A 21813-nucleotide genomic window follows, 5' to 3' on the forward strand; every position below is an offset into this window, starting at 1 on the left:
CCGGTTCAACTGTGACCAATTTCCTTGGAGCTAATGTGAAACCATTGTCGTAAGGAAAAACAACCGCATGAGACGATCTTTGATTGGCTATCGCATATTCGCATTGACTATTAATTACCTTGTTGTGACTTGTGACATTTATGGTAGGATGAGAATGAAAAAAGATTTCATCATCACTGTTGCAAAAATCTGGTTTGGACGTAATTGACTTTGGCAAGTAGCGAATGTTCGGACAGAAAACAACGCAACAAATCAAGCTGCCTATCAAGGTGCAACACTCAAACCAACCACCCTTCTTTCGATTGCCGCTTTTGTGAATTTTTTTTATTTTCTAGATTAATCTCTTAACATAATTTTCAATTGCATTTTTATTTTATACACATCATGTTTTAAAAAATATTACAGTATTTTTTTCAATAAAAAGAGTGTATAAACCACACAGTCTCTTACTTCCTTTTTTTTTTTTTTTTTTTTGAAGGAAAGCCTCTTACTTTCTTCAAAGTAAGAAGTACAAGAAAACTCATAACTAAGCTATATGCGAGAAAATTATAGGCCTTGTTTGGATTATTATTTTTTACAAAGAAAATGTTTATATTTTTCATAAACATATTTTTAATTATTTTTTACTTCACAAACACCAAATCTTTATTATTTTTTTATTAAAAATTTCTAAAAATAACAATTCAAACGAATTCTAATAATCTAAAACAAACTCAAGGAGCCTAGTATGGTTCTTTTCTGAAGTGTACTAAGGAAAAGAGAGGGAATACAGTAGTGTTTGACCGATCAGTGCTGCATTCCTTGCACCCTTCCATGTGTTCCGTCAGAACTGTTACTTTCTGCCTTCGGACCATTTTAAGATAACTACCAACTTTGTGAAACACATGCCCTATGCTAGTATATTAGAGTTCCAAAGTCTTTATTTATTATTATTTGCTTTCCATCCATCCTCACGCTCTCTTTATCCTAAATTGTCAAGCCTAAAATTCAAATTCTGAACATCCCCCTCTAATCACTAGATTAATCCCAATGATTACCCAAACCTTTGATTTGCAAATGCCACGTTAATGAATCTGTTCTTTTTTTCTTTTTTTTTTTTTTGCAGTAAACTCTCCCATTAATGTAACAAAGTTTTGGCCTCAACCTTTTATGTTTTGCCATTGGACTAGGAGCATCTAAGTGACGAGAGACAGGTTGTTACAAATTGATGATTTCGTAAATTTTGGGGGTCCGTGTGAAATGGGATTTTTTTAGGGGTATTTTAAAAAAGATTTCTGTAGCATTATATTTGAAAAACTTTCACCGTACGTAAATAATCCGTTTGAACTAGTTGTTAACAACTTTTATCAACGCCACCACTATTTACCACACATCGCTATCCACCATTGCCGCCTCTTCCCCTCATTCTTCCTCTTTTTCCTCTCTCCTCCTTCTTCATAATCACGACATGTGACTAAATCAAAGATGAAAAAGGGGGGAGGGGGGTTCCGAGGAGGAGGAAGGGAGTAGAGGCAGGAGGAGGAGGGAAGAGTGAAGCGGAATAGGAGGGTAAGGGAAGAGAGAGGAGGAGCGGGGGGTGGCAATGGCGTGTGATAGGTGGAAGATGAAAGAGGTGGTAAGTTCATTTTATTTTTTATTAAGTATATTTGAAATTGTGTGTATTTGAAATGTATTACTATGACTTTATATGAAAACAAGCTTTATGAAAAACTACCAATCCAAGTAGAGCCTACATTTAACAAACTCCGGATAAGAAGAAATTAATATGTAAGGATGGATCGGAGACGGGTCGTATCCCTCGCAATGAGTCATGGGATAGGACAGGGGTAGGAGTAGGGATGTGATACACGGGATTTTTCTCCCTTCATTTTAAACAAGCTGCCGGGGAAGGGAGAGGTGGGAGGATAATCTTGCTCCATCCTCTGCTCCATCTCTAGTACTAATATAAAGTTAAAAAAATAAACATATATATATGGTTTTCTACATGCATGCATAGATGCACTATAACTACATATCAATAATGTATGCATATATCATAATTTCAATGATGAAATGGTTATTTGATTATTTTTAGTTTACTTGGAACTTTTATATATTGTAATTTATTTATCAAAAAATAAAAATAAATATGATGGTTCTGACTTTAGATTTGCTATACACATGATAGATACACATCAATATTATACACATATCTATTATAATTTGATAACTAAAAAAATTATAATTTTAAGAGAAAATTATGACTTGGTTATTTTTAGTTTACTTCAAATTTTTTTTTACATATTATAAGTTGTTTAAACAAATACGATGATTATAAGTTTAGATTTAAAAGTAGAGAAATGAATTAAAAAAGATCAAAATGATTTTTAACCTTGATTTCACATTGAATATTTCGCTAAGAATAAAAAAATAATTTAAAATATTGATATTAATGTTATACATATATACAAAATAATATTACAATAAAAAAAAACATAATTATACCACTGCAGGGCATCCCTAAGAGATGAGAAAAGCTGGAGCCAAGGGCGGAGGAAGATTTTAGAGCGCAAAGCGGGATATGAGGGAGGAATCCCTGCCTAACACCTGCTCCATTTTCATTCCTATTAATATGTTGAACAAGCTTGATCCATGTCCTGAATATAGCCTGATCTCATATAACTTGACAAGAAATTAATACTCCCACCGTTTCATTTTGACAGATCTATTTTCCTTTTTCATTTGTTTCAAATTGTAGTCCACTTTTCAATTAAAAAATATATAGTTATCTTTTAATTTCTTTAAAATACCCTTATTCAGTATAGGTTGTTATTAGTATAAACTTCCTTATTTAATATAGATTGTTAACCTACCCCATTTAATACATTTAAATTTAACGTTAAATAATGTAAAATGAAGACTGATTCTTTCCTTACCATCAATTCAAGTTCACATAAACCATCAATTCAAGTTTTTATGAATAATTAATATAAAGTTGTACTATATTTAATGTAAAGGTGTTTTAGAAAAATAACAATCAAAATTTATTTTTTCAACAAAGTTAATTATTTTTTCTTAAATTGTGTGAAAGAAAAACTAGAACTATCAAAATGAAAATGGAACGGAGGAAGTGTAAAACCAGTATCTGTAAATTCTTGATTGGCAACCGGAATGACATCTGATACCCAAAGCGATTAATAAGACAAGTTAACCCCGGATGAGATGGATGGAAAATGCGGTTTTCCTTAGGAAAGTGTGGTATTAATGTGCATAATCGTGCACAGTTTTTGTGAACAATAACTGTTAAGAGTTTGGTTGAGATGGGATTGCTCCATCTGTTTACATAATTGTGCGGAGTTGGACCGCCGCCTAACATTTACATACACATTTCTGTCTCTAACATGTGCTCTGGTTAGTAAGAATCGAGTGAATATCAATAAGGGGGTACAGACTACCAGACAATCCCTAGTTAGATTCAAGACTATGGGGTTGTTGATTTCTCTGAGGGGAGAGGGCCGCTTGATGAAAAGGATAACTGATGGATTTGACTAGTGAACATGCGTTTTCACTATGTATCAGTGGCAACGGGGTCTGAACTGGAGCTTTCTTCTTTCTACTGCTCAACCCCAAATAGGATAATCTCTCAAGAACTCTCTCCCAAATTTGTTATTCATCACCAAGTTTTGAACCCTTACCTCCCATCAAAAATATCATATTTAAGTGATTTATTTCTAAAAACTTTAGTCGAGTATACTGTGCACCCGTCTAATTCGATGATGGTTTAATCTCCTCTGAATTATCACTGGGTCTCTTTGGATTCGTCCCCTCCCTCTTAGTGTAGAATAGATTAGGTTTATCGTTTCCGAAAAAAAAAGTAAAATTTGGATCTAACTTTTACCACCAAAAAAAAATTTATGTTAGGATTTAACGGCATGAAATTTACCTCTACATCTTATTATTTAACTATTTCGACAATCTTTTTATAATGTTGGAATAACTTGTATTAGTACATTAGCTGAGCATATTGGATTTATGAAAAAGGTTAAAACTCAGGTCAATTGCAAATCAATAGGACAGAGTTGCATAAAAAAGAATATCACATCGCCAAGTGTATTTATTCTTGGGCCATCTACAATGCAAAATACCTGTCCAACTGTTTTTTTTTTCCAAACTTTTGAAATTAGTTAGTCAAATCTAATCTCAAATTTAATCCAAAAAATCGGCAATTCTTGAAGTAAACTTGAGGACTTAACTACCCAACTCCTAACCCCAAAAAAATGATGTGAGACTACGATGTGGGACTTAACTGTCAAACTGTTTGAATGCACGTAAATTTGGACGTTGAACAGTAGTAAAACATCAATACAAGATCTTCATGTCATACTAAAAGCAAAATGTAGTAATTTTCTTACCAATTCGGTGTAATTTTTTGTTACAATATCGCGCGTTGCTTTTTGGTTGATATTTGTGCGCCATAAGACATAGATGGATCTGATAATCTAACTCTTAACTGACCTAAACAATCAACATCAAGCCTCAAGTATGCCAATGCAAAATCCTACTGGGGCAGGTTGAAGTTTCTGTTTTGGTCATAGCAAAATGGACATTCAATCATTGCTTTTGTGGAAAGAAGGCAGTGATAGTAGAATAACAATACCAAAACAAGTGAAACAAAAAATTATACGAGTCAATTGAAAATTTAGATACTAGTCTAATCTAATGGTACAGTAGAGAACACTAGTAAGTTCATTCGGCAGCAGAAGAAGCCAAACGGTGTGGATGGAAGAGATTCAAGAAAATAAGTGCAGGAACAGATGCTCAGAAATTCACAAGGTCTAGTCTTTGTGACAACTGTCAGCTCTGTGTTAAACCCTCTCTTCTCTTCTTTTAAGTTCTAACGCAGCAGCTGGGCCTTAAAAGTTCTCCCTTTCCAAGAAAAGCCATTTACAGTTCACTGTGCGCTTGGTCAGATTCAATATTCATCCATCACGGCAGCTGTACCATGGCTGCAACAAAATTGTACTATCAACCCTGCCCAACTTTCTTTTTTTGAAGGGGCCTGCCCAACTTTCTTAATCAAGGCAACCCTGTTACCCCTAGGCTTTGCACCGCCCCATCTTGCCCAAAATCCATCCTTACGTAAAGGTATACAACTACGGAAATTGTAGGTTGATCTTGTATCAACTGGATAGACTTCCCAAAGAAAGGAATGGACAATTGTGCTGTTGTTTAAATATTTGGTATGTCTGGTAAAATAAGGATGTTATGTTACGTAAAATCACCATCGTGTGATCTAGTAGCAGTAAACCAGTAACAGCAATTCTGGGAGTAGGTGAAGCCGTGACGAGCCAAAGATGGGTAGAATCTATGAATGAAGGACACAAATCCGTGCATTACTGACTGACCCGTGGATGGGTTCCCAAAGGAAGGGACTTCACTTTTTTTTTTGTGGTAGATATTCTGATTCTATGTGATGGTTTGTCAGGTTTCACTCAATGATCCTTTGGTAAGAATGTGGTACAAATGTTAACCGTTGGACATCCCTCTGAAAATCATCCATGTTTTGAGTCCCAAGAACAATCTGGAAATTGCAGTACCAATATGAATGATTTGGGAGGGAGAAGGGGGCGGGGGTGGGGGGACGAAAGGACGAGGGAGAAGAGGAAGGGGAGGAGGAGAGGAGTGGAGAGAGAGAGACAGAGAAAAGAAAGATAATGACTGCCGATGGTAGTGACTGCCGGTAGTGTTGGTCGGTGATGACTGATGGCTACTAGTTACGTGTAGGGATGTACGCGAGCCGAGCTAGCTCGCGAGTAGCTCGGTCAACGACTCGGCTCGAACTCAGGTTGACCGAGTTTCGAGTAGCTCGAATGAAAATCGAGTCGAGTTTCGAGTCGAAATAGCCCAGCTCGAGTCGAGTCGAGTAGCTCGACGAGTCGGAGTTATATAAATAATATATTTATAATTTAAATAATATATATGTATTATAATTATAAAATGACCATTATGGGTATAAGTTATATGAAATTTACAATATATCCTTCTTTATAATAAAATCCTATAATGGCAAAAAAGTAATAATATAATTGTAAAAAGACCTAAAATGAAAAAAATTTTTAAGCCTCGAGTATCGAGTCAAGTCTCGAGCCTAAAGAAAATTTTTCGAGTCGAGTCTCGAGTATCGATTTTTTGGGCTCGAGTCGAGTTCGAGCTTTGGTGTATATGAGTCGAGTCGAGCTCGAGTATAGCAATACTCGAGCTCGACTCGACTCGATTACACCCCTAGTTACGTGTGAAAGAAGAGTGAGGGTGAAAATTTATTTATTTTTAGTGTATTTAAATGTGTTTTTGAAGTTATTTTAGATTTCAAATACAAAAATAAGTATTTAATAAATAGTGGAATCCAAACATAGGATTTAGGGGCGTTTGGTTCATGCTTTGGAATTGAAAAGGGAAATGGAATAATGGAAGAAAATCAGTATGGGTTTGAATTGGTGCTATCATTCCCATAGGCAATGCTTGGTGTGGGATGGGTATTAAAATTTATTTTTGCTTCTTTTTTTTTCTCCTTTGGACTTTTTGTTTTCTTGGTTCGATGCCTCCCCACCGCTAACTTTACCAGACCACCACCAATCAAAACTTCTTCTTTTGTGCTTCGTTTTGCAATTATCAATCAAAAATCCATGCCTGAAATAGAAGATTTGGCACATGGTGTCTTTTTATTTTTCGTTGTTCTGAAATTGGCAATTGAAACTTTAATTAAACAATCCAAAAACAAATTCCAAAATGAAATGGTGAATTCCATCCCAATCCTTTGAAATCTGTTTGCAAGCACAACTGCAATCCATCTATGGCCACCAGCCTTCTTGCCATTAAACATCAGTTTTGCTTTTCACAAGGAGAAGAGGGAGGTTGGGTTGCCTGCTGAGAGGGACGATTTGATAGTGAAAAAGGAATTTAGTGGGTCCACTTGGGTGTGAGAGAGGAATGGTTAGCGGCGAGAAAGGAAGGGGAAAAGCGCCAGCTCTCTCTTGTGGATTACTTTGGCGACGAAAAGCGCCGGTTGAGTAGAGGAAGAATGCTGTAGAGGAGGAGGAGAGGGCTCGGGAGCTTTGATCTCGGCGAGGTAAACAGACCCATTGTCGCTGGAGCCGAGGCAGTAGAGGAAGTAGAGATCGGAGAGGGAAAAGGTGGAGGAAGGGGAAGCGGAGCAGGCGCGACGGATGGCATCCCAGCAGAGGTCACCGGAGGGAGCGGAGGAGTGAGGCTTTTGGTGGGCTGTGGGGGTGGGGAAAGAGGGAAGACGTGGGCGCAGGAGGAAGAGGAGGAGATTGCAGTCCAGGTGGTCTCCGAATTTATTCATTGTTGGATATGAGTTGATGCTTTTGAGTGATTCCTCCCAATTTAGTCAGGAATCATGAATTGGTCATGATTTCAATATTTCAATTGCCATTATAGTGTACCAAGCACTAAATATTAGAATTATTATCATTCCACATGGCAAATCCTCAAAACCAAGCGGCCCCTTAGTTATTTAGTGCACACAATTCCTAAGGGTCAATTTGATTCATAGGATGGCACAGGATTGGGGAGAGAGAGGAGAGGAAGAGGGAGAAGACATAACGGATCTTCTGTTCCACATCCTGTGTCATTCTCTATCCCATTTTTTATTATATTGCTATTTCTCCTACACAAACAACATACTTTAGTTCTTTTTTGTTTCCTTAACATCCAATAATTATTAACTGAATAATATACAATATTTAACAATTTCAAAAAATCAAAATGTATAAAAAAAATGAGATTTTTTTGTGAATTTTTTGCTGTATTTTTAAATTTTATATTATATATTGCTTTTTTTGAAAATGTTGTATTTATTTTTTATTCAATTAATAGTTATTGGATCTTAAAAAAATAAAAAAAATAATTAAAATATGGTGTTTATGTAAGAGAAATAACAATATAATAAAAAGTGAGACAGAGAATGGCACAGAATGTGGGACAGAATATCCGTTGCACCTTTCCCCTCCTCTTCTCCCCGCAACGGATCTTCTGTTTCACATCCTGTACAATTCTCTGTCTCATTTTTTGTTATATTGTTATTTCTCTTACATAAACACCATGTTTTAATTTTTTTTAATTTTTTTGAAATTCAATAACTATTAATTGAATAAAAAATAAATACAACATTTTCAAAAAAAATAATATATAATATAAAATTAAAAAATACAGTAGAAAATTCACAAAAATCTCATTTTTTTATGCATTTTGATTTTTTGAATTTGTTAAAATTTGTATATTATTCAGTTAATAATTATTGGATCTTAAGGAAACAAAAAATAACTAAAATATGGTGTTTGTGTAGGAAAAATATCAATATAATAAAAAATGGGACAGATAATGGCATAAGATGTGAGACCAAAGATCCGTTACATGGGGAGGGAGAGAAAAAGTGGAGAGAGAGAGAGAGAGGAAGGGAAGATAATGACTGTCCAAGGTAGTTACTGCCGGTAGTATTGGTCGGTGATGATCGATGGCTATTAGTGATGTGTGAAAGAAAAGTAAGGGTGAAATTTTATTATTTTATTATTTTAGTATATTTAAATGTGTTTTTGAGCTTATTTTAGATTTCAAATACAAAAATAAGTATTTAAAAAATAATGGAATCCAAACGGAGGCTTTAGTTATTAGTGCACACAATGCCTAAGGATTCGTTTAGTTCATAGGATGACACAATATTAGATTAATCATCCTGTGTGATCCTATATTTGGTTGTATTTTACACATGGGATGATGCACCCCAATTAACCGAAATTAGTTCCCTGTACATGGGACAAAATACTCTATGAGAGAAGTGGTATTAGTCATCGCGAATAACTAAGAGATATGATGATAAAATTAAAGAGAAATGGTATTAGTCATCCCGGATGATTAAGAGATAGGAAGATAAAATTTGAAACTAATTTATTCTTATGAATAATATAAATTTATACTCTCATAATTATATAACGATAATATAACATGAATGTACTAATTTGTCCCTACTAATTAATTTATAATTTTTTGATTACCTTGTCCCTACTACCAACATAACAATATATTTGAACTAATTTGTTCTTACGAATGATACAACTTCATAATGAATATTATATAACCATACTCTCATATAATAATATGATAATTGTAGACAATGAAATTTTAATTAAATTTTAAAAATTACTATTGATCTATAAATTATTTTTATGACTTATTTTTATTCAATTGAATATGGCCATATGTCATGCACACTTGAAAGTTTGACTATTTGTCAATCAATTATGTCTTCTCACATGTCAAGATGAGGTGTTACGGTAAATTAAAATTGTCAAGATATCTCTGCCAATTAAATTATGCCACCTTACATGTCTATATGATTTTGCAAAATTATGGATGAATATCTAAATAATCATTTATTTATTAAAGAAATAATATCTAGAGTTATTTAATCTATGTAGATGTCTTATATACTGCAACACCATATCCAATCAAATGACGTCATGTCATATGTCCCTATAAGTCTAGCCAATCAAGGGAATAATCCTTACGTATTATCTCTTTGTTAATAAATATAAGGGAAAATCGTTCAAAACGTCCTTTACATTTTGTAAAATGACTTTTTCGTCCCTTACCTTTAAAAGTGTACTTTTACGTCCCTTACAAATTTACATTGGTCAATTTGATCCCTATTTAGGTTTCCGACTAGTTTTTGGCTGGAATTCATCACATGCCGTGCATGTGATCATTTATTATGAGTAAAATTGTCAAATCAAAATTTATATAACCCATCTATAGTCTCTCACATTTCATAAAATGAATTATTTCATCCCTTACATTTCACAAAATAAATTTTTTCATCCCTCACATTTCATAAAATGAATTTTTTTTATCTCTCATTGACCACGTGTACGAATAGTTTTTTTTAATTCATGTATATATCTATTTGATTTCATTTAAACAGTACAAATAATATGTAATATATCTCTATTTGATTTCACCTAAACAGATCGATATATACATGGGTTTAAAACTAATAATTTTGTTTTAAACATATATATGTGATTTTACCATGCAAATCTATTCAATATTCATAACCTTTTCTATTTTAGTAATAATTCATTTATTGAGTTGTTTAATAAGAATATCTAATTATTAGGTGTTAATTCGAATTTTATAGTCATGTTAACAAATTGCAGTTTAAATCTGAAATTTTTATTTGCTACTTTTAAGACCAACAGTTGAATTTTTTACCTTATAATTATTTTAAAATTTGAAAGTGTCAATTACTTATTTTTTTATCATACTTTTCCTTTGTTTGTTTTTTTGTCTAAATTTAATTCGATATAAAAATTTGATAATGTTTAGAATTAAATATCTTTTTTGTTTTCAATTTTCAAGTAAAAGGAATGAACATGAGTGAAAAACTAACAATTTTTTTAAAACTCCTGTATATATTTATTTTAATTTCACATGAGCAGTACATTCAGGAGAAATCAAATAGAGATATATTGCATGCTATTTATATTGTTCAGGTGAGATCAAATAGATATATACATTATTTAAAAAAAAAGTTATTCCTACACATAAATAATGAGGGATAAAAAAATTTATTTTGTGAAATGTGAGAGACAAAAAATTTCATTTTGTGAAATGTGAGAGACTATGGATTGGATGATGTAAAATTTGATGTGATAATTTTGCCCTTAAAAAATGATCACTTATAAGGCACGTGGTGGATTCTGACAAAAAAATTAGTCGAAAACCTAAATAAGAATCAAATTTGATCAATATGAATTTGTAAGGGACGTAAAAATACATTTTTAAAAGTGAGAGATGAAAAAGTCATTTTGCAAAATGTGAGGGACGTTTTGAATGATTTTTCCTAAATATAAAATGAAAAAATAATATTTAAACTGGCACAATCCTGATATGACTGCGTGTCTTGCAAGACAAGTAGACTGGTATACATGTTTTCAACTTTTACCTCATACTACAACTATATATAAGGGTTTTTCTACCAAATCGAGGGATATCCGGAGGCATTTCATGTGTTCAAGTCTTTTGAAGCTCCAAGATACGAAGACCTGCATTTTCAAATTCTTCAAGTCTTCTATATATTAAGACTTCGAATATCTTCCAAGTTCTTCAAATCTTCCATATCAAGATTTGGAGGAATCAGTGGTTGATTCAAGAACAAGTTGTGAAACCCTTGGATTGGTGTTTGAGATGAAGAATAAAAAAAAAAACTCTCTATAAGTTTGAGAAAACCCCAGAGATTGTGCTCACATATTTTCTTAAATTTATAGATTACACATTTATCGTATATTTTTCTTATCTTTTGTAGATTTGAAATTTTATCGCGTACAAATTTTGGGCACGCTCAGTTGGACCATCTCTGCCTTCCATTTCTTCTTTTCGAATATTCAACTACATATATCGCCAATGGCACCAAAGAGCAACAAGACCATAATTGCACGTGTCAAGGCTACTGATGCTAAACCTATTCAGAAAGTTGCACATGTTGCCACCAATGCCTGCGCTATTGGTTCTGTAACAAGGAGTATGACGGGAACTTCCACCCAAAATAGCATGGAAGCTCTATCGGCATCAACTCCCGTCTTTGGTTCAACATCACCAATGAGCTATTCTACCATGGTGGGGATCAAAAGCGTTCCTACCTCGATTGAGAAGATTCTTGTCATGTTCGAATTTGGATTCGAATCTAAATTTTCTAAGCATGATGATAATTCAACAAGTACCGGATCAGACTCTTCCCATGAAGCTCTTCAATCAAAATTTTTTTATTGAAGATCCCACTGCTTCTTCTTCTGCAATGCCTGCTAGGATGACAATCAATTTAAATTTCGAAGAACAAGTTTCGAACATGTCCAAGATGATGGAGACCATGATGAAACACATCAAGGACCAATATGCTCTCATCACCCAACAGCTCACCCAGAATGGACTAATTTTTCCCTACTAATTAATTTATAATTTTTTGATTACTTTGTCCCTACTACCAACATAACAATATATTTGAACTAATTTGTTTTTACGAATGATACAACTTTATAATGAACATTATATAACTATACTCTCACATAATAATATGATAATAAACGGACTAATTTTCCCTTACTAATTATATTCATTTTTTACTAATTTGCCCCTATTCATTATTTTAAAATTTTGACAAATTTATCCCTATTAATTAATTTAGTTTTTTTGACTAATTTGCCCCTACTTCATAATAAAAGGACTATATTATCGTTGGATTAAATTGCGCTTACAAACCTTATTTTCTCAACCAAATTCTATATAAATACATAACCTTATCAATTGGGTTTTGCGAATGAGGGTTTCAATAAGCTTAAGTTTGGTCCAAAAAAAAAAATTTCTATATTGGCTTCAGTTTGGCTGATTTAAAACTCTTAAATGGGTTAGATTTTATTTAATTAAACCCTAACTTAGCCAAAAATTGGGCCATTATTTAATTGAATTTCAAATTTAGATTAAAAAACTAGGTTAAAATCTATTGTTAAGGGGCTCGAATGGGCTGAATTTGAGTTAATGCAAATTTTTATATATTAAAACCCTTGATTCATTTTATAATTCTAAAGTTTCAAATTAGTTTATTTTAATAAAAGTTATAAATTATCAAAGTATTTTACTAAAACAATTTTATAAATTAAGGAGTACTTTGGTTATTAAAATAGTAATCCTATATCATCCAATATCCAACCAAAAACAGGATAGAATTATTTTACAGTATATTCTACCCAACCTAGAACCAATCAAAATAATTTGGATTATTAATTCGAGAATGACTAAATCTAGGATTAATAATCCGAAGATGAGTCATTCCATCTCATCCAGTCCGTAAACCAAAGCGGACTCTAAATGTATAATTGCTTCAACATACTCATCCCTAGCCTAAACATTTTACTAGAATTTTAAAAACGTGACACGACTGTACTTTTAAAAAAGCCTTTGCCTTTTGAGATATTGTACGCTGAAACAGTTACATATGCTGGTTTATGGGACACAGTGATAAATAAAAGCCTGTGAGCCGGGCGGTCAATGCGCGAGGGCAAAAGTGACGTGGAGCGTAAACATCATTTAGTATCCAAGGAGGAGGAGCCAATAATTTATTTTTTTTTTTTGAAAGAGCTAATTATTTGTCCTCTGTATTTTGCAAAACAGTTCTGGACAAACGGATCTACTTGGACAGTAGTTGCCTTGTTCTTATGGTATTGTGCAAGGACCATTTGTGTTTGCTTTATTTTGTGCAAATTAGGTTAGGTACTCGAGCCTTTCTTGAACGCACGAAGTTGTTCCTTGATAGTTTAACAATAGTGTAGTATAATTTTTTATTACTATTCTTCTTCTTTTGAAAAATAAAGGTTCAAAGAGGAGGGAAGATTATCCGATTCTAGTAAAGGCCACAAGAGCATTTCTGAGCGATTTAGAGGAGCGACCGTTATAGATCGCTTACAAATTAGAAGATGGATGGGTTGGCTGGCTGGTGGTGAAACTTGGACGGAAGCTGCCCTTGAAAAAGATAGGCGAACGTGGACTCAAGCCGAAGATGCGTTATCAATTTTGCCAAACTTATTAATTGGCAAAAAAGGACACAGAAAAGACGTTTTTTGCACTCAGTTGTCTGTGGCGCATTATCGCCTGGTGCAGCAACGTTTGGCCACCGGCTCCTTCCTCATTTACAACCAATTTCCACAAGGACCTTTTGGCGTTTACTTCCGGGGTCCCTCTGAATTACATAATGTTGTATATACTGATTTGAGTGACGCTTTTTTGGGTGAACGTAAAAAATGTTTTAACCATTCAAATTGTATCTTTATTTGCTAAAAAAAAAAAAAAATAGAGGGACGCTGCGGGGATTCAGGACGAAAATTGATTCATCAGCACAATACTACGTTTCTAAATTTTTTTTTTCTAAACGAAAAAGATGTTTTAAGTGCAAAGGACTTGTTGATAGAAACAACAATATAATGTTTTCAACTGATCATAATTTTGTTGATGGAGACTGCGTGCACTCACCAATCATGACAAGAATTAGTGTTGTGACCATCCATACGAACGTTTCCTTGCAGTGCACTATGCACCCATCCATCAGAAATTCCACGAATACCACAGCATGAAATTATGTATAGTTATTACTACGATTCGTTTGACGACGCGAACGCCAATGAAAATCGCGGCATGGCATGGCATGGCTCTCATTTTCACTACTATTTCTTCCGAATCGCTATATCCCCAAAATACAACCCCCTGCTGCCAGTGCCGCCTTCCATAACATGGCGAAAACTTCTATAGCTTTCTTCTTGTTCTGCCGCACATTCAAACATCTGATCACGTTCACATAATTAATTTTCACTATACTCACAGGAACCTAAGCAATTTAAAAGAGTAATCATTGAAATTCCCAACAATAATGAATGCATACTTCCAGAGTCGCACAAATAATAGGGGTATCAAATATTTATATATGCCCCGGATATGTCCCCCACAAGAAAGGGCAATTTATGCAGCAAGTTTTCCAAATGCTATAAAGGTCATACAGAAAATAAATATCAAATATAATACTCGGAAAAACCCGCCCCTACCCACACCCAAGGGAAAAAAAAAAGGGGGCACAAACATGTCACCATCTCAGGGCAGCAGAAGCAGCTGCACCCCATCATCACCCTTGTATCCAACAAGACAAACAAGAAACCTGCAACCTCAGTGTCACCCAACTTCATGTGCTTGCTTACCCCTCCAAGAACAGGAGATCACCAAGCCCCAAAGATCATGAAAAAAACGGCTGAGGGGCTGCACGGGGAAGTTGAATCAAAATTCCCCGCGACTATCAAACACATGACAAACGACAAAACAAGATATAGGAAATATTGATGATCCCCAAAAGGAAAACACGCATACATCCCAAAAATACTCCTCAAAAATCTTCTCATAAATTTTTACCTTTGTTCCCTTTTTATTTCTAATTAAAGGTATCCTTTTGTTTGTTTCCCCTTTAACTCTTTTTCTGTCTATGTGCCTGGTGAGATATCATTTTCTTATCACACAACAGCAAGAATTGACTTTCATCGACCATGTTAGTATTCACCACTGCCTGCAGATCTTTCATCCCAGCGTCCAATTTCAGAAATATCCATCATGCTGAGTCTATTATGAGCGGAACCTCTCATTTACTTGAATTGGGGGCTGATGTTGGAAACCCAGCTTGAACTGCAACTTGGCTTGTCTTCTCACCACTAGATTGCTGGGAGAGGCTACTCCACTCCCCAGATGAAGATGGACTAAGGTACGTCTCACCATAACCCTGCTTTGCTGTCTTTTCATCTAATGCCATACTTTGGAAATTTAAAGCAAGCATGTCCTGACTTGACTTTTGCATGGATTGAGGACTTGAAATGGTAGAATACTGAACAGAAGGTGGCATTATCCATTTCATCCAGTCATTTCTCCTCCTGACTTTCTCGCCCTGAAAGGGAAATGGAATAAGCAGTTAGTAACTTCAATGAGCATTCCATACCATCCCCAGCTTGCAAGTTCAAAAAATGTGTATGTTGCTGAAAATGCGGACGATACACTGAAAACCATACTCCACTATAAATTAGAAAACACGCACCCTCCCTACTCCTTCCACATCCCCCTACCCCCGAAAAAGAAAAAACCAAAAAAAAAAAGGAATAAGTGGGGGAAATGGAAAAGGAAATGCTATGGACAAAGTAAGATAGCATACCTCCACTTCAACGGCACCTGAGGTTCTTACAGAATCCAGAATAAATTGAATATTGTCTGTCAGCTGCGTAACCTGTCAATGTGCAAAACAAAAGTCTAGTAATGGCAGATGAAATAAAATTTGCCTCTCCTCTCAAACGAGCATCATACACAGGAATCAAGAAAATCACAGGCCTCAACTACTGAAGTATAAAATGTCCATGAATGAAAAGTGTACAAATTTGATAATCCTTACAATCACACCAGGAAGCAGATTAATGCAAAAGTTCAGCATGCATGAAACATAAGCATGCATATAGCACAAATACATTTTGTAAGTTGAAGCTTGAGAGCATACAAGTCTTCATGTTCATTTTTGTGCAGCAATAAAAGGTTGACCTATGTCAGCAATAAAAGAGGAAAAGAACGATATCAAAAATATTACTTCCTGAATAAATATAAGAGACTGAACATATTGAAAAATAAATTCTCTGAAGATGATATGAACTTCATATCCATCATAAATTGTTTCCCTCTCCAAAAGAGCATCACTTTTCTCCTCCTTGCACGTAAAACAAGCAAGACACCGACATGGCTACTTATCATCAAATTTGTTTAAATGAGTTTCAATTGCCTTCGCACAAACTGGCACAAAAAATTGAAAACCTCCTCTTCCTCCTCCTTTTTTTAACACAGGATCTATACTTGTGTAAGCCTTAGCTCTGACACACTATACAGTGAATATCCACCCAAATAGTGCCATCTATGGCGAATGATAAAATCCAAAATAATTCTAATCATGTTGAATAATGAAAAAAAATTCCAAACAAGCACCGGAACAATTATTGTCCTGCATCACACTCACCTATCCTCAGAGGCTTTTAAAAAAGTAGCTTAAAATGAACTTGCTTGTGTCAAATCTGCTTTATGCTGACACAATATGTAAGCAACACCATCAAGTAAGGAAAGTTAAAACATGTACATGCCCCAAAATAACAAAACAAAGCAACTAGGTAACTCTACAGCAACATTAACCTTTGCGAGAGACTGTAAAATACAAAAAATTATGGACAATTAGCAAAAAATAAATAAATGAAAGTAAAGAAGGCATCTAAAAACACATAGTTCATTGTGCTATCTCTACAGCAAATACCAGGAAAGGCAATTTCCATGGTTATAGAAGTCCTAATTAATTCAATATACAATACTATGTGCTGCATAAACATTTTGAGCTTGAATAATGCATCATTGCTTGTTGACTGGCAAGTTGTTGGGTGAAGGAAGAGCATCAGAACAACAAGTACAGTGACATATACACACCTAGAAGCAAAACACTGAACATGAAGCAATTCAAATGAACTTATGTCGGTTAAGAAAGAGGAGACCAACTATCCTTTTACCGCTTATAGACCTCAAAATTTCCCTTTCCTTCTTTTCCACCACTGTGAATTCTTTCCACAAATTCTTGCAAACATAGTACTCAAACTAAGTACCATATCCTTTACCTCCTAATCCAAATTATAATGAAAAAAAAGAAAAAAAGAGGACAGACTTGAAATCTTATAAACAGAATTGCTGATAAGAAAACAAGATTTGTCAAGCAAAATTCCTAAAATCAGCGATCAGTTGAAGTGACATAAAGCCACGACAGCACAGACGTGTTAAACGAAGTAGTTACTATGGCCCACACCTCAATGCGACCAACAGTGATGGCAAATAACATATCATGTATACTTAGATGCAGATTTATGCAAAAGAATGCATCACCAAAAGAAATGAGAAATGATAAATTATTCTCAACCAAACTCACTTTTTTGAAGCTTGCTATTAATTTAATAGGAACCCAACCCTGGTCATCCATATTCTGTCGCAAGTATGTATCTTTAACCAGATTCTCATTACTGCAAACAAAAACAGGTGAATGGGTCAGAGTTCGCAATCATCAGTTGAAGAAATTAAGCACAAGGACAATGGTGTAATGTAACACAGCAACAGAAATTTACTAATCCTACACAATGTAACATTTAAATGAGTACCTAAAATAATATTCTATCTGATTCACTATCTTGGTTTGCAGCTGCGGATCTGGAAACGGAAAAAACAATGGTGCCATTGGAGGAACCATAGGCACAGCTCTGAGTGACTCTGGATGTGGCCCTGGAAGGTAAAATACTGTAGAAGGCACATCTGCAAACAAATGTTGAACATCAGTACAAAGCCAAGCACAAAAGCCGAAATTGCTAGGATCATAACTCACCAGGATAAACGATAGGGGTGCCAAAAGGGCGCACAGGCATGGGTGTTGGAGGCATAAAAGGTGGAGGTGTAGGATGTGGGCCCCGCATGAAGGGCCTAGAAGCCACTCTCTGTGACTGCATGTGGGTATCTCTGCCACCACCAAAACTTCGATTAGGATTCCAATCTTGGTTTCCCCTGTCCTGATCACCTCGCCTCCCCCCATAGCCATGATGGTGAGATCCATCACCACGAGGGCCCCCACTGCCCCTTTTGAATGAATTTCGCTGCTGCTGGTGGTCATTCCCACTATGAGACTGAGAACCAACACCTCCCCTTTGCCCTCCCTCCCGATGTGAAGAATCGGACACAGGATTAGCAGGTTTTCCAGAATTATTAGAGCCAGTTTCCACCCCTGAAGACCGTGGAGAAGGCAGCTGAGAAGGGCCACCATTGGCTGATGCATTACTGCTTGGATTCCCACTACCACCACCACGTTTCATAGACCTCTGTCTGTTATAAGGCGCATGGTTTGGGGTAGAACTAGAATTGGTATTAGCATTAATCCCCTGCTTATGTGCAGAAGGTGATGCCATTCCAGTTGCCTTCAATAAAACCGCACATATAAGAAAACAAGGGTTTAACTAATGTCAGCACATGCAATTTAAGTACTCTTTGTTTAGTTCTTCTTTAGGGTTGCAACTGGTGTCCTAATACGCACCTACATAGAACTGCAACTTACAAATTCTTAATGAACTGTAAAAGTTTTGAGTGGAAAAGTTATGAGCACAATACCTGTGCACTACCCAAGCTAGTTATATTTTTCTAATGGAGTCACACATATTCAGCATTAGCAGTATATACTTAACCACAACATTCAGGAAAATTCCTCAATAATATCTAATCATTGAAAACACATTGAAAACAAAATTGAAAACTGAAAGAAACGAATGCAATAAGAGGAACCTGTGACACCGGAACTGATACATCAGAAAGAGTTTTAAGAGACTCAGAAGAAGATTTTGGAGAAGCCCGAGTTGATTCAGACAGAGCAGGCCAAGGGAAAGCCCCCATGACGGGACCAGCCTCAGTAGCCCCATTGGAAGGCTTATTCCAAGCCGGTTTCTTTGCTCCATTGTTGCCTCCGCTTCCATTGTCAGAGCCTTCTGGCTGAGCATCACCGGCACAATCTTCAGGCGAAAAAGGAGTCGAAGCTGCTGCTGCTGCTGCCGCTGCCGCTGCCGCCCCAGCCTTTGAAGGGGATCGATCAGATTGCTCCTGAGAAACACTGGACAGAGAGGGAGAAAGAGGAGGAGGAGGAGGAGGAACGGAAATCCCCACCGTAGTAGCGACGGCGGCAGCCGGGGAAGAAGGAGAAGAAGAGATTGTCAATTCAGAATCAGCACCACGAACAATCTGAGTCCACGGCGAAGAGACTCCGCCGGCGCCGGCGCCAGTACCCCGTCGCCGATATCTAGGACTATGAGTGCCAGCCGCGGCTGTCACGGAGGCATCCATGGCGGAAGAGCCTCGAGGAGAGTGATGAGCCGTCGAAGCAGGGTCAGAAGCTGTAGCCATCATCGAGAAAAAAATTAGGGTTTACTTATTCTAATAAGCCGAATCGGGGAAACTTTTCCTTTTCGCTTCCGAAAACAAGGGTTTCCTATATTCCCCTAAAACCAAAAAAATCGAAGAAAGCCCTTCTCTCTAATTAGGGTTTCTCACTTGCTCTCGGATTAACCTCGTCGTCTACTGATCACCTACCCAAAAAACAAAAAATAATCATCAAAATTTTCTCTAATAAAAAAATAAAAAAAAGGAGGGTTAATTTAAGGTAAGAATGAGAATATTGGATTTTGTTTCTTCTTCTTTTCCTTGTTTCCAAAAATATTGAAATTTGATGAGATCGCGGAGGATCCGATCGGAGCCTTCAATAGCAGCTGCGACGCTGAGAGACTCTCCTCCTACCCAAAAAAAAAACCAGCGGAGACGCAAGACACCAGTTTTCTCTCTCTCTCTCCCTCTCTCTCTCTCGCTCTCTCCCTTTCTTCCCGTCGTATTAATTCTTTCCTTCTTTGCCTGCTTTGTCCTCTAGGGAGGGCTACCGAGTTTTGGTTGTCAAGTCAAAATTACTTTATTATCCTTCTTTAAATTTCTTTGCTTTCCCTCAAGAATCAGGATTTGTCTTGGGCTGTGGGGACAAAGAAGTTAAGAACTTCGGCCTGTTTGGAACTGAATTTTTTAGGAGTTTGTCTAAAATTTTACTATAGTGCACTGTAGAAGTTTTTAAAAAAATTTTGTAGAAGTTTTTGTAAGGTGAAAAAAATTTTTCGTAGAAGTTTTTATAAGGTGAAATTTTTTTTTCTTTCTCTTTCTTTTTCTTTCTTTCCTTTTCTTTCCTCTCTTCTTCTTCTTCTTGCTTCCCCCTTCCCCGTTACCTTGCACCAGCAACTCCCTTTCCCCCCTCCCCCGCCACCGCCCTCCCCTCCCCTGCCACCGCACTGCCCTCTCTTTCCCCCTTTCCCCGCCTACTGCCTTCCCCGGCCACCCCTCTGCCCTCCCTTTCCCCCTCCCCCGGCCACTACTCTCTCCTCCCTCGCCACCGCACTGCCCTCTCTTTCCCCCTTCCCCTGCCCACTGCCCTCCCCCGCCACCCCTCTGCCCTTCCTTTCCCCCCTTCCCCGGCCACTGCCCTTCCCTCCCCCGCCACCGCACTGCCCTCTCTTTCCCTCTTCCCCCGTCCACTGCCCTCCCCGGCCACCCCTCTGCCTTCCCTTTCCCCCTTCCCCCGCCCACTGCCCTCCCCCGCTACCCCTTTGCGACGCCTTTCCCCCTTCTCCCTCCCGTCACCCTCTGCCCTCCCTTTCCCCTTTTGCCCTGCCCTTCCCCTGCAGCCCAGCCGCATGATGGCAGGCCCAGGCTCGCGACCAGACGCAGCCCAGGCTCAGCCTTTCCTCTTCTCCACAGTGCACCAGAAGCAGCCCGGGCTCACGACCCAGCCGCAACGCGCGCGCAGGATGGGGGACGAAACGGCGGTGGTGTGTTTTGGGAACCGGCGGTGGTGTTGGGTTGGAATGGGGGAGGAAGAAGGAAAAAAGGGAAGGGAATTTTTTTTGGGTGTGTTTTGGGTATTTTGAGGTGTGTAGGTAAAAAAATTTTGAGAAGTTTTTTGGGATTCCTGTAACAAAAGTTGTTAAAAAACTAGTAGGTAAAAAACTTGTCCAAAAAACTGGGTTCCAAACAGGCCCTTCGTCACGGCCACACTTTGACGGGTTAATCTCTCTTTTATCCCTCGAATTTTGGATTAATCACACCTTACCACCGTACACAGCTAGAGCTGTTAAACTTCGCGAGTAGCTCAAAAGCTCGTTAGAGCTCGGCTTGATAAGGCTCGAGCTCAGCTCCTTAGTTACGGTAAACGAGCCGAGCTCGAGCTAGAAATGTGTTCGTTTAGTTATTCGGCTCGTTTGATATCTGAGTAGCTCGTTAGAACTCGTTAATAAAGGGCATATTTGTCATTTTAGAAGTCAAAAGTATAAAAATTGAAAATTATAGATTTTACTGAGGTTAATTTGCACGAGCTCGAGCTCATACAACCTCGAACTTGTTTGTGATAAACGAGTCGAGTTCGAGCTCGAACCACATGTACATTTGACGAGTCGAGTTCGAATACATTTTAAAGTTCGTTTGCCTAACGAGCTTGAATCGAGATCGATAGCCAAATACTCGGCTCGATTAACAGCTCTACGTACACTGACTATCATTCTAGTGCACGTGAGATTACATTATTCCAAACATTCAAGGGGCTATAGTGTAATG

The 21813-nt window shown here is 36.9% G+C and overlaps 1 protein-coding gene across 1 annotated transcript; it reads right to left on the reverse strand.

Moving 5' to 3' along the window:
- Positions 1-14449: 14449 nt before the first annotated feature.
- LOC113698384 (la-related protein 1C-like) lies at positions 14450-20099 on the reverse strand. Its single transcript, XM_027218193.2, has 6 exons — positions 18961-20099; positions 18017-18599; positions 17796-17946; positions 17570-17660; positions 15782-15853; positions 14450-15520 (listed from the first exon to the last, which is right to left on the reverse strand). The coding sequence occupies exons 1-6, from the start codon at positions 19573-19575 to the stop codon at positions 15221-15223; spliced, it is 1812 nt and encodes a 603-aa protein (XP_027073994.1). The 5' UTR covers positions 19576-20099; the 3' UTR covers positions 14450-15220.
- Between the last annotated feature and the right edge of the window lie 1714 nt (positions 20100-21813).

This window comes from Coffea arabica, chromosome 7c (assembly GCF_036785885.1).
Source record: "Coffea arabica cultivar ET-39 chromosome 7c, Coffea Arabica ET-39 HiFi, whole genome shotgun sequence".
NCBI lineage: Eukaryota > Viridiplantae > Streptophyta > Magnoliopsida > Gentianales > Rubiaceae > Coffea > Coffea arabica.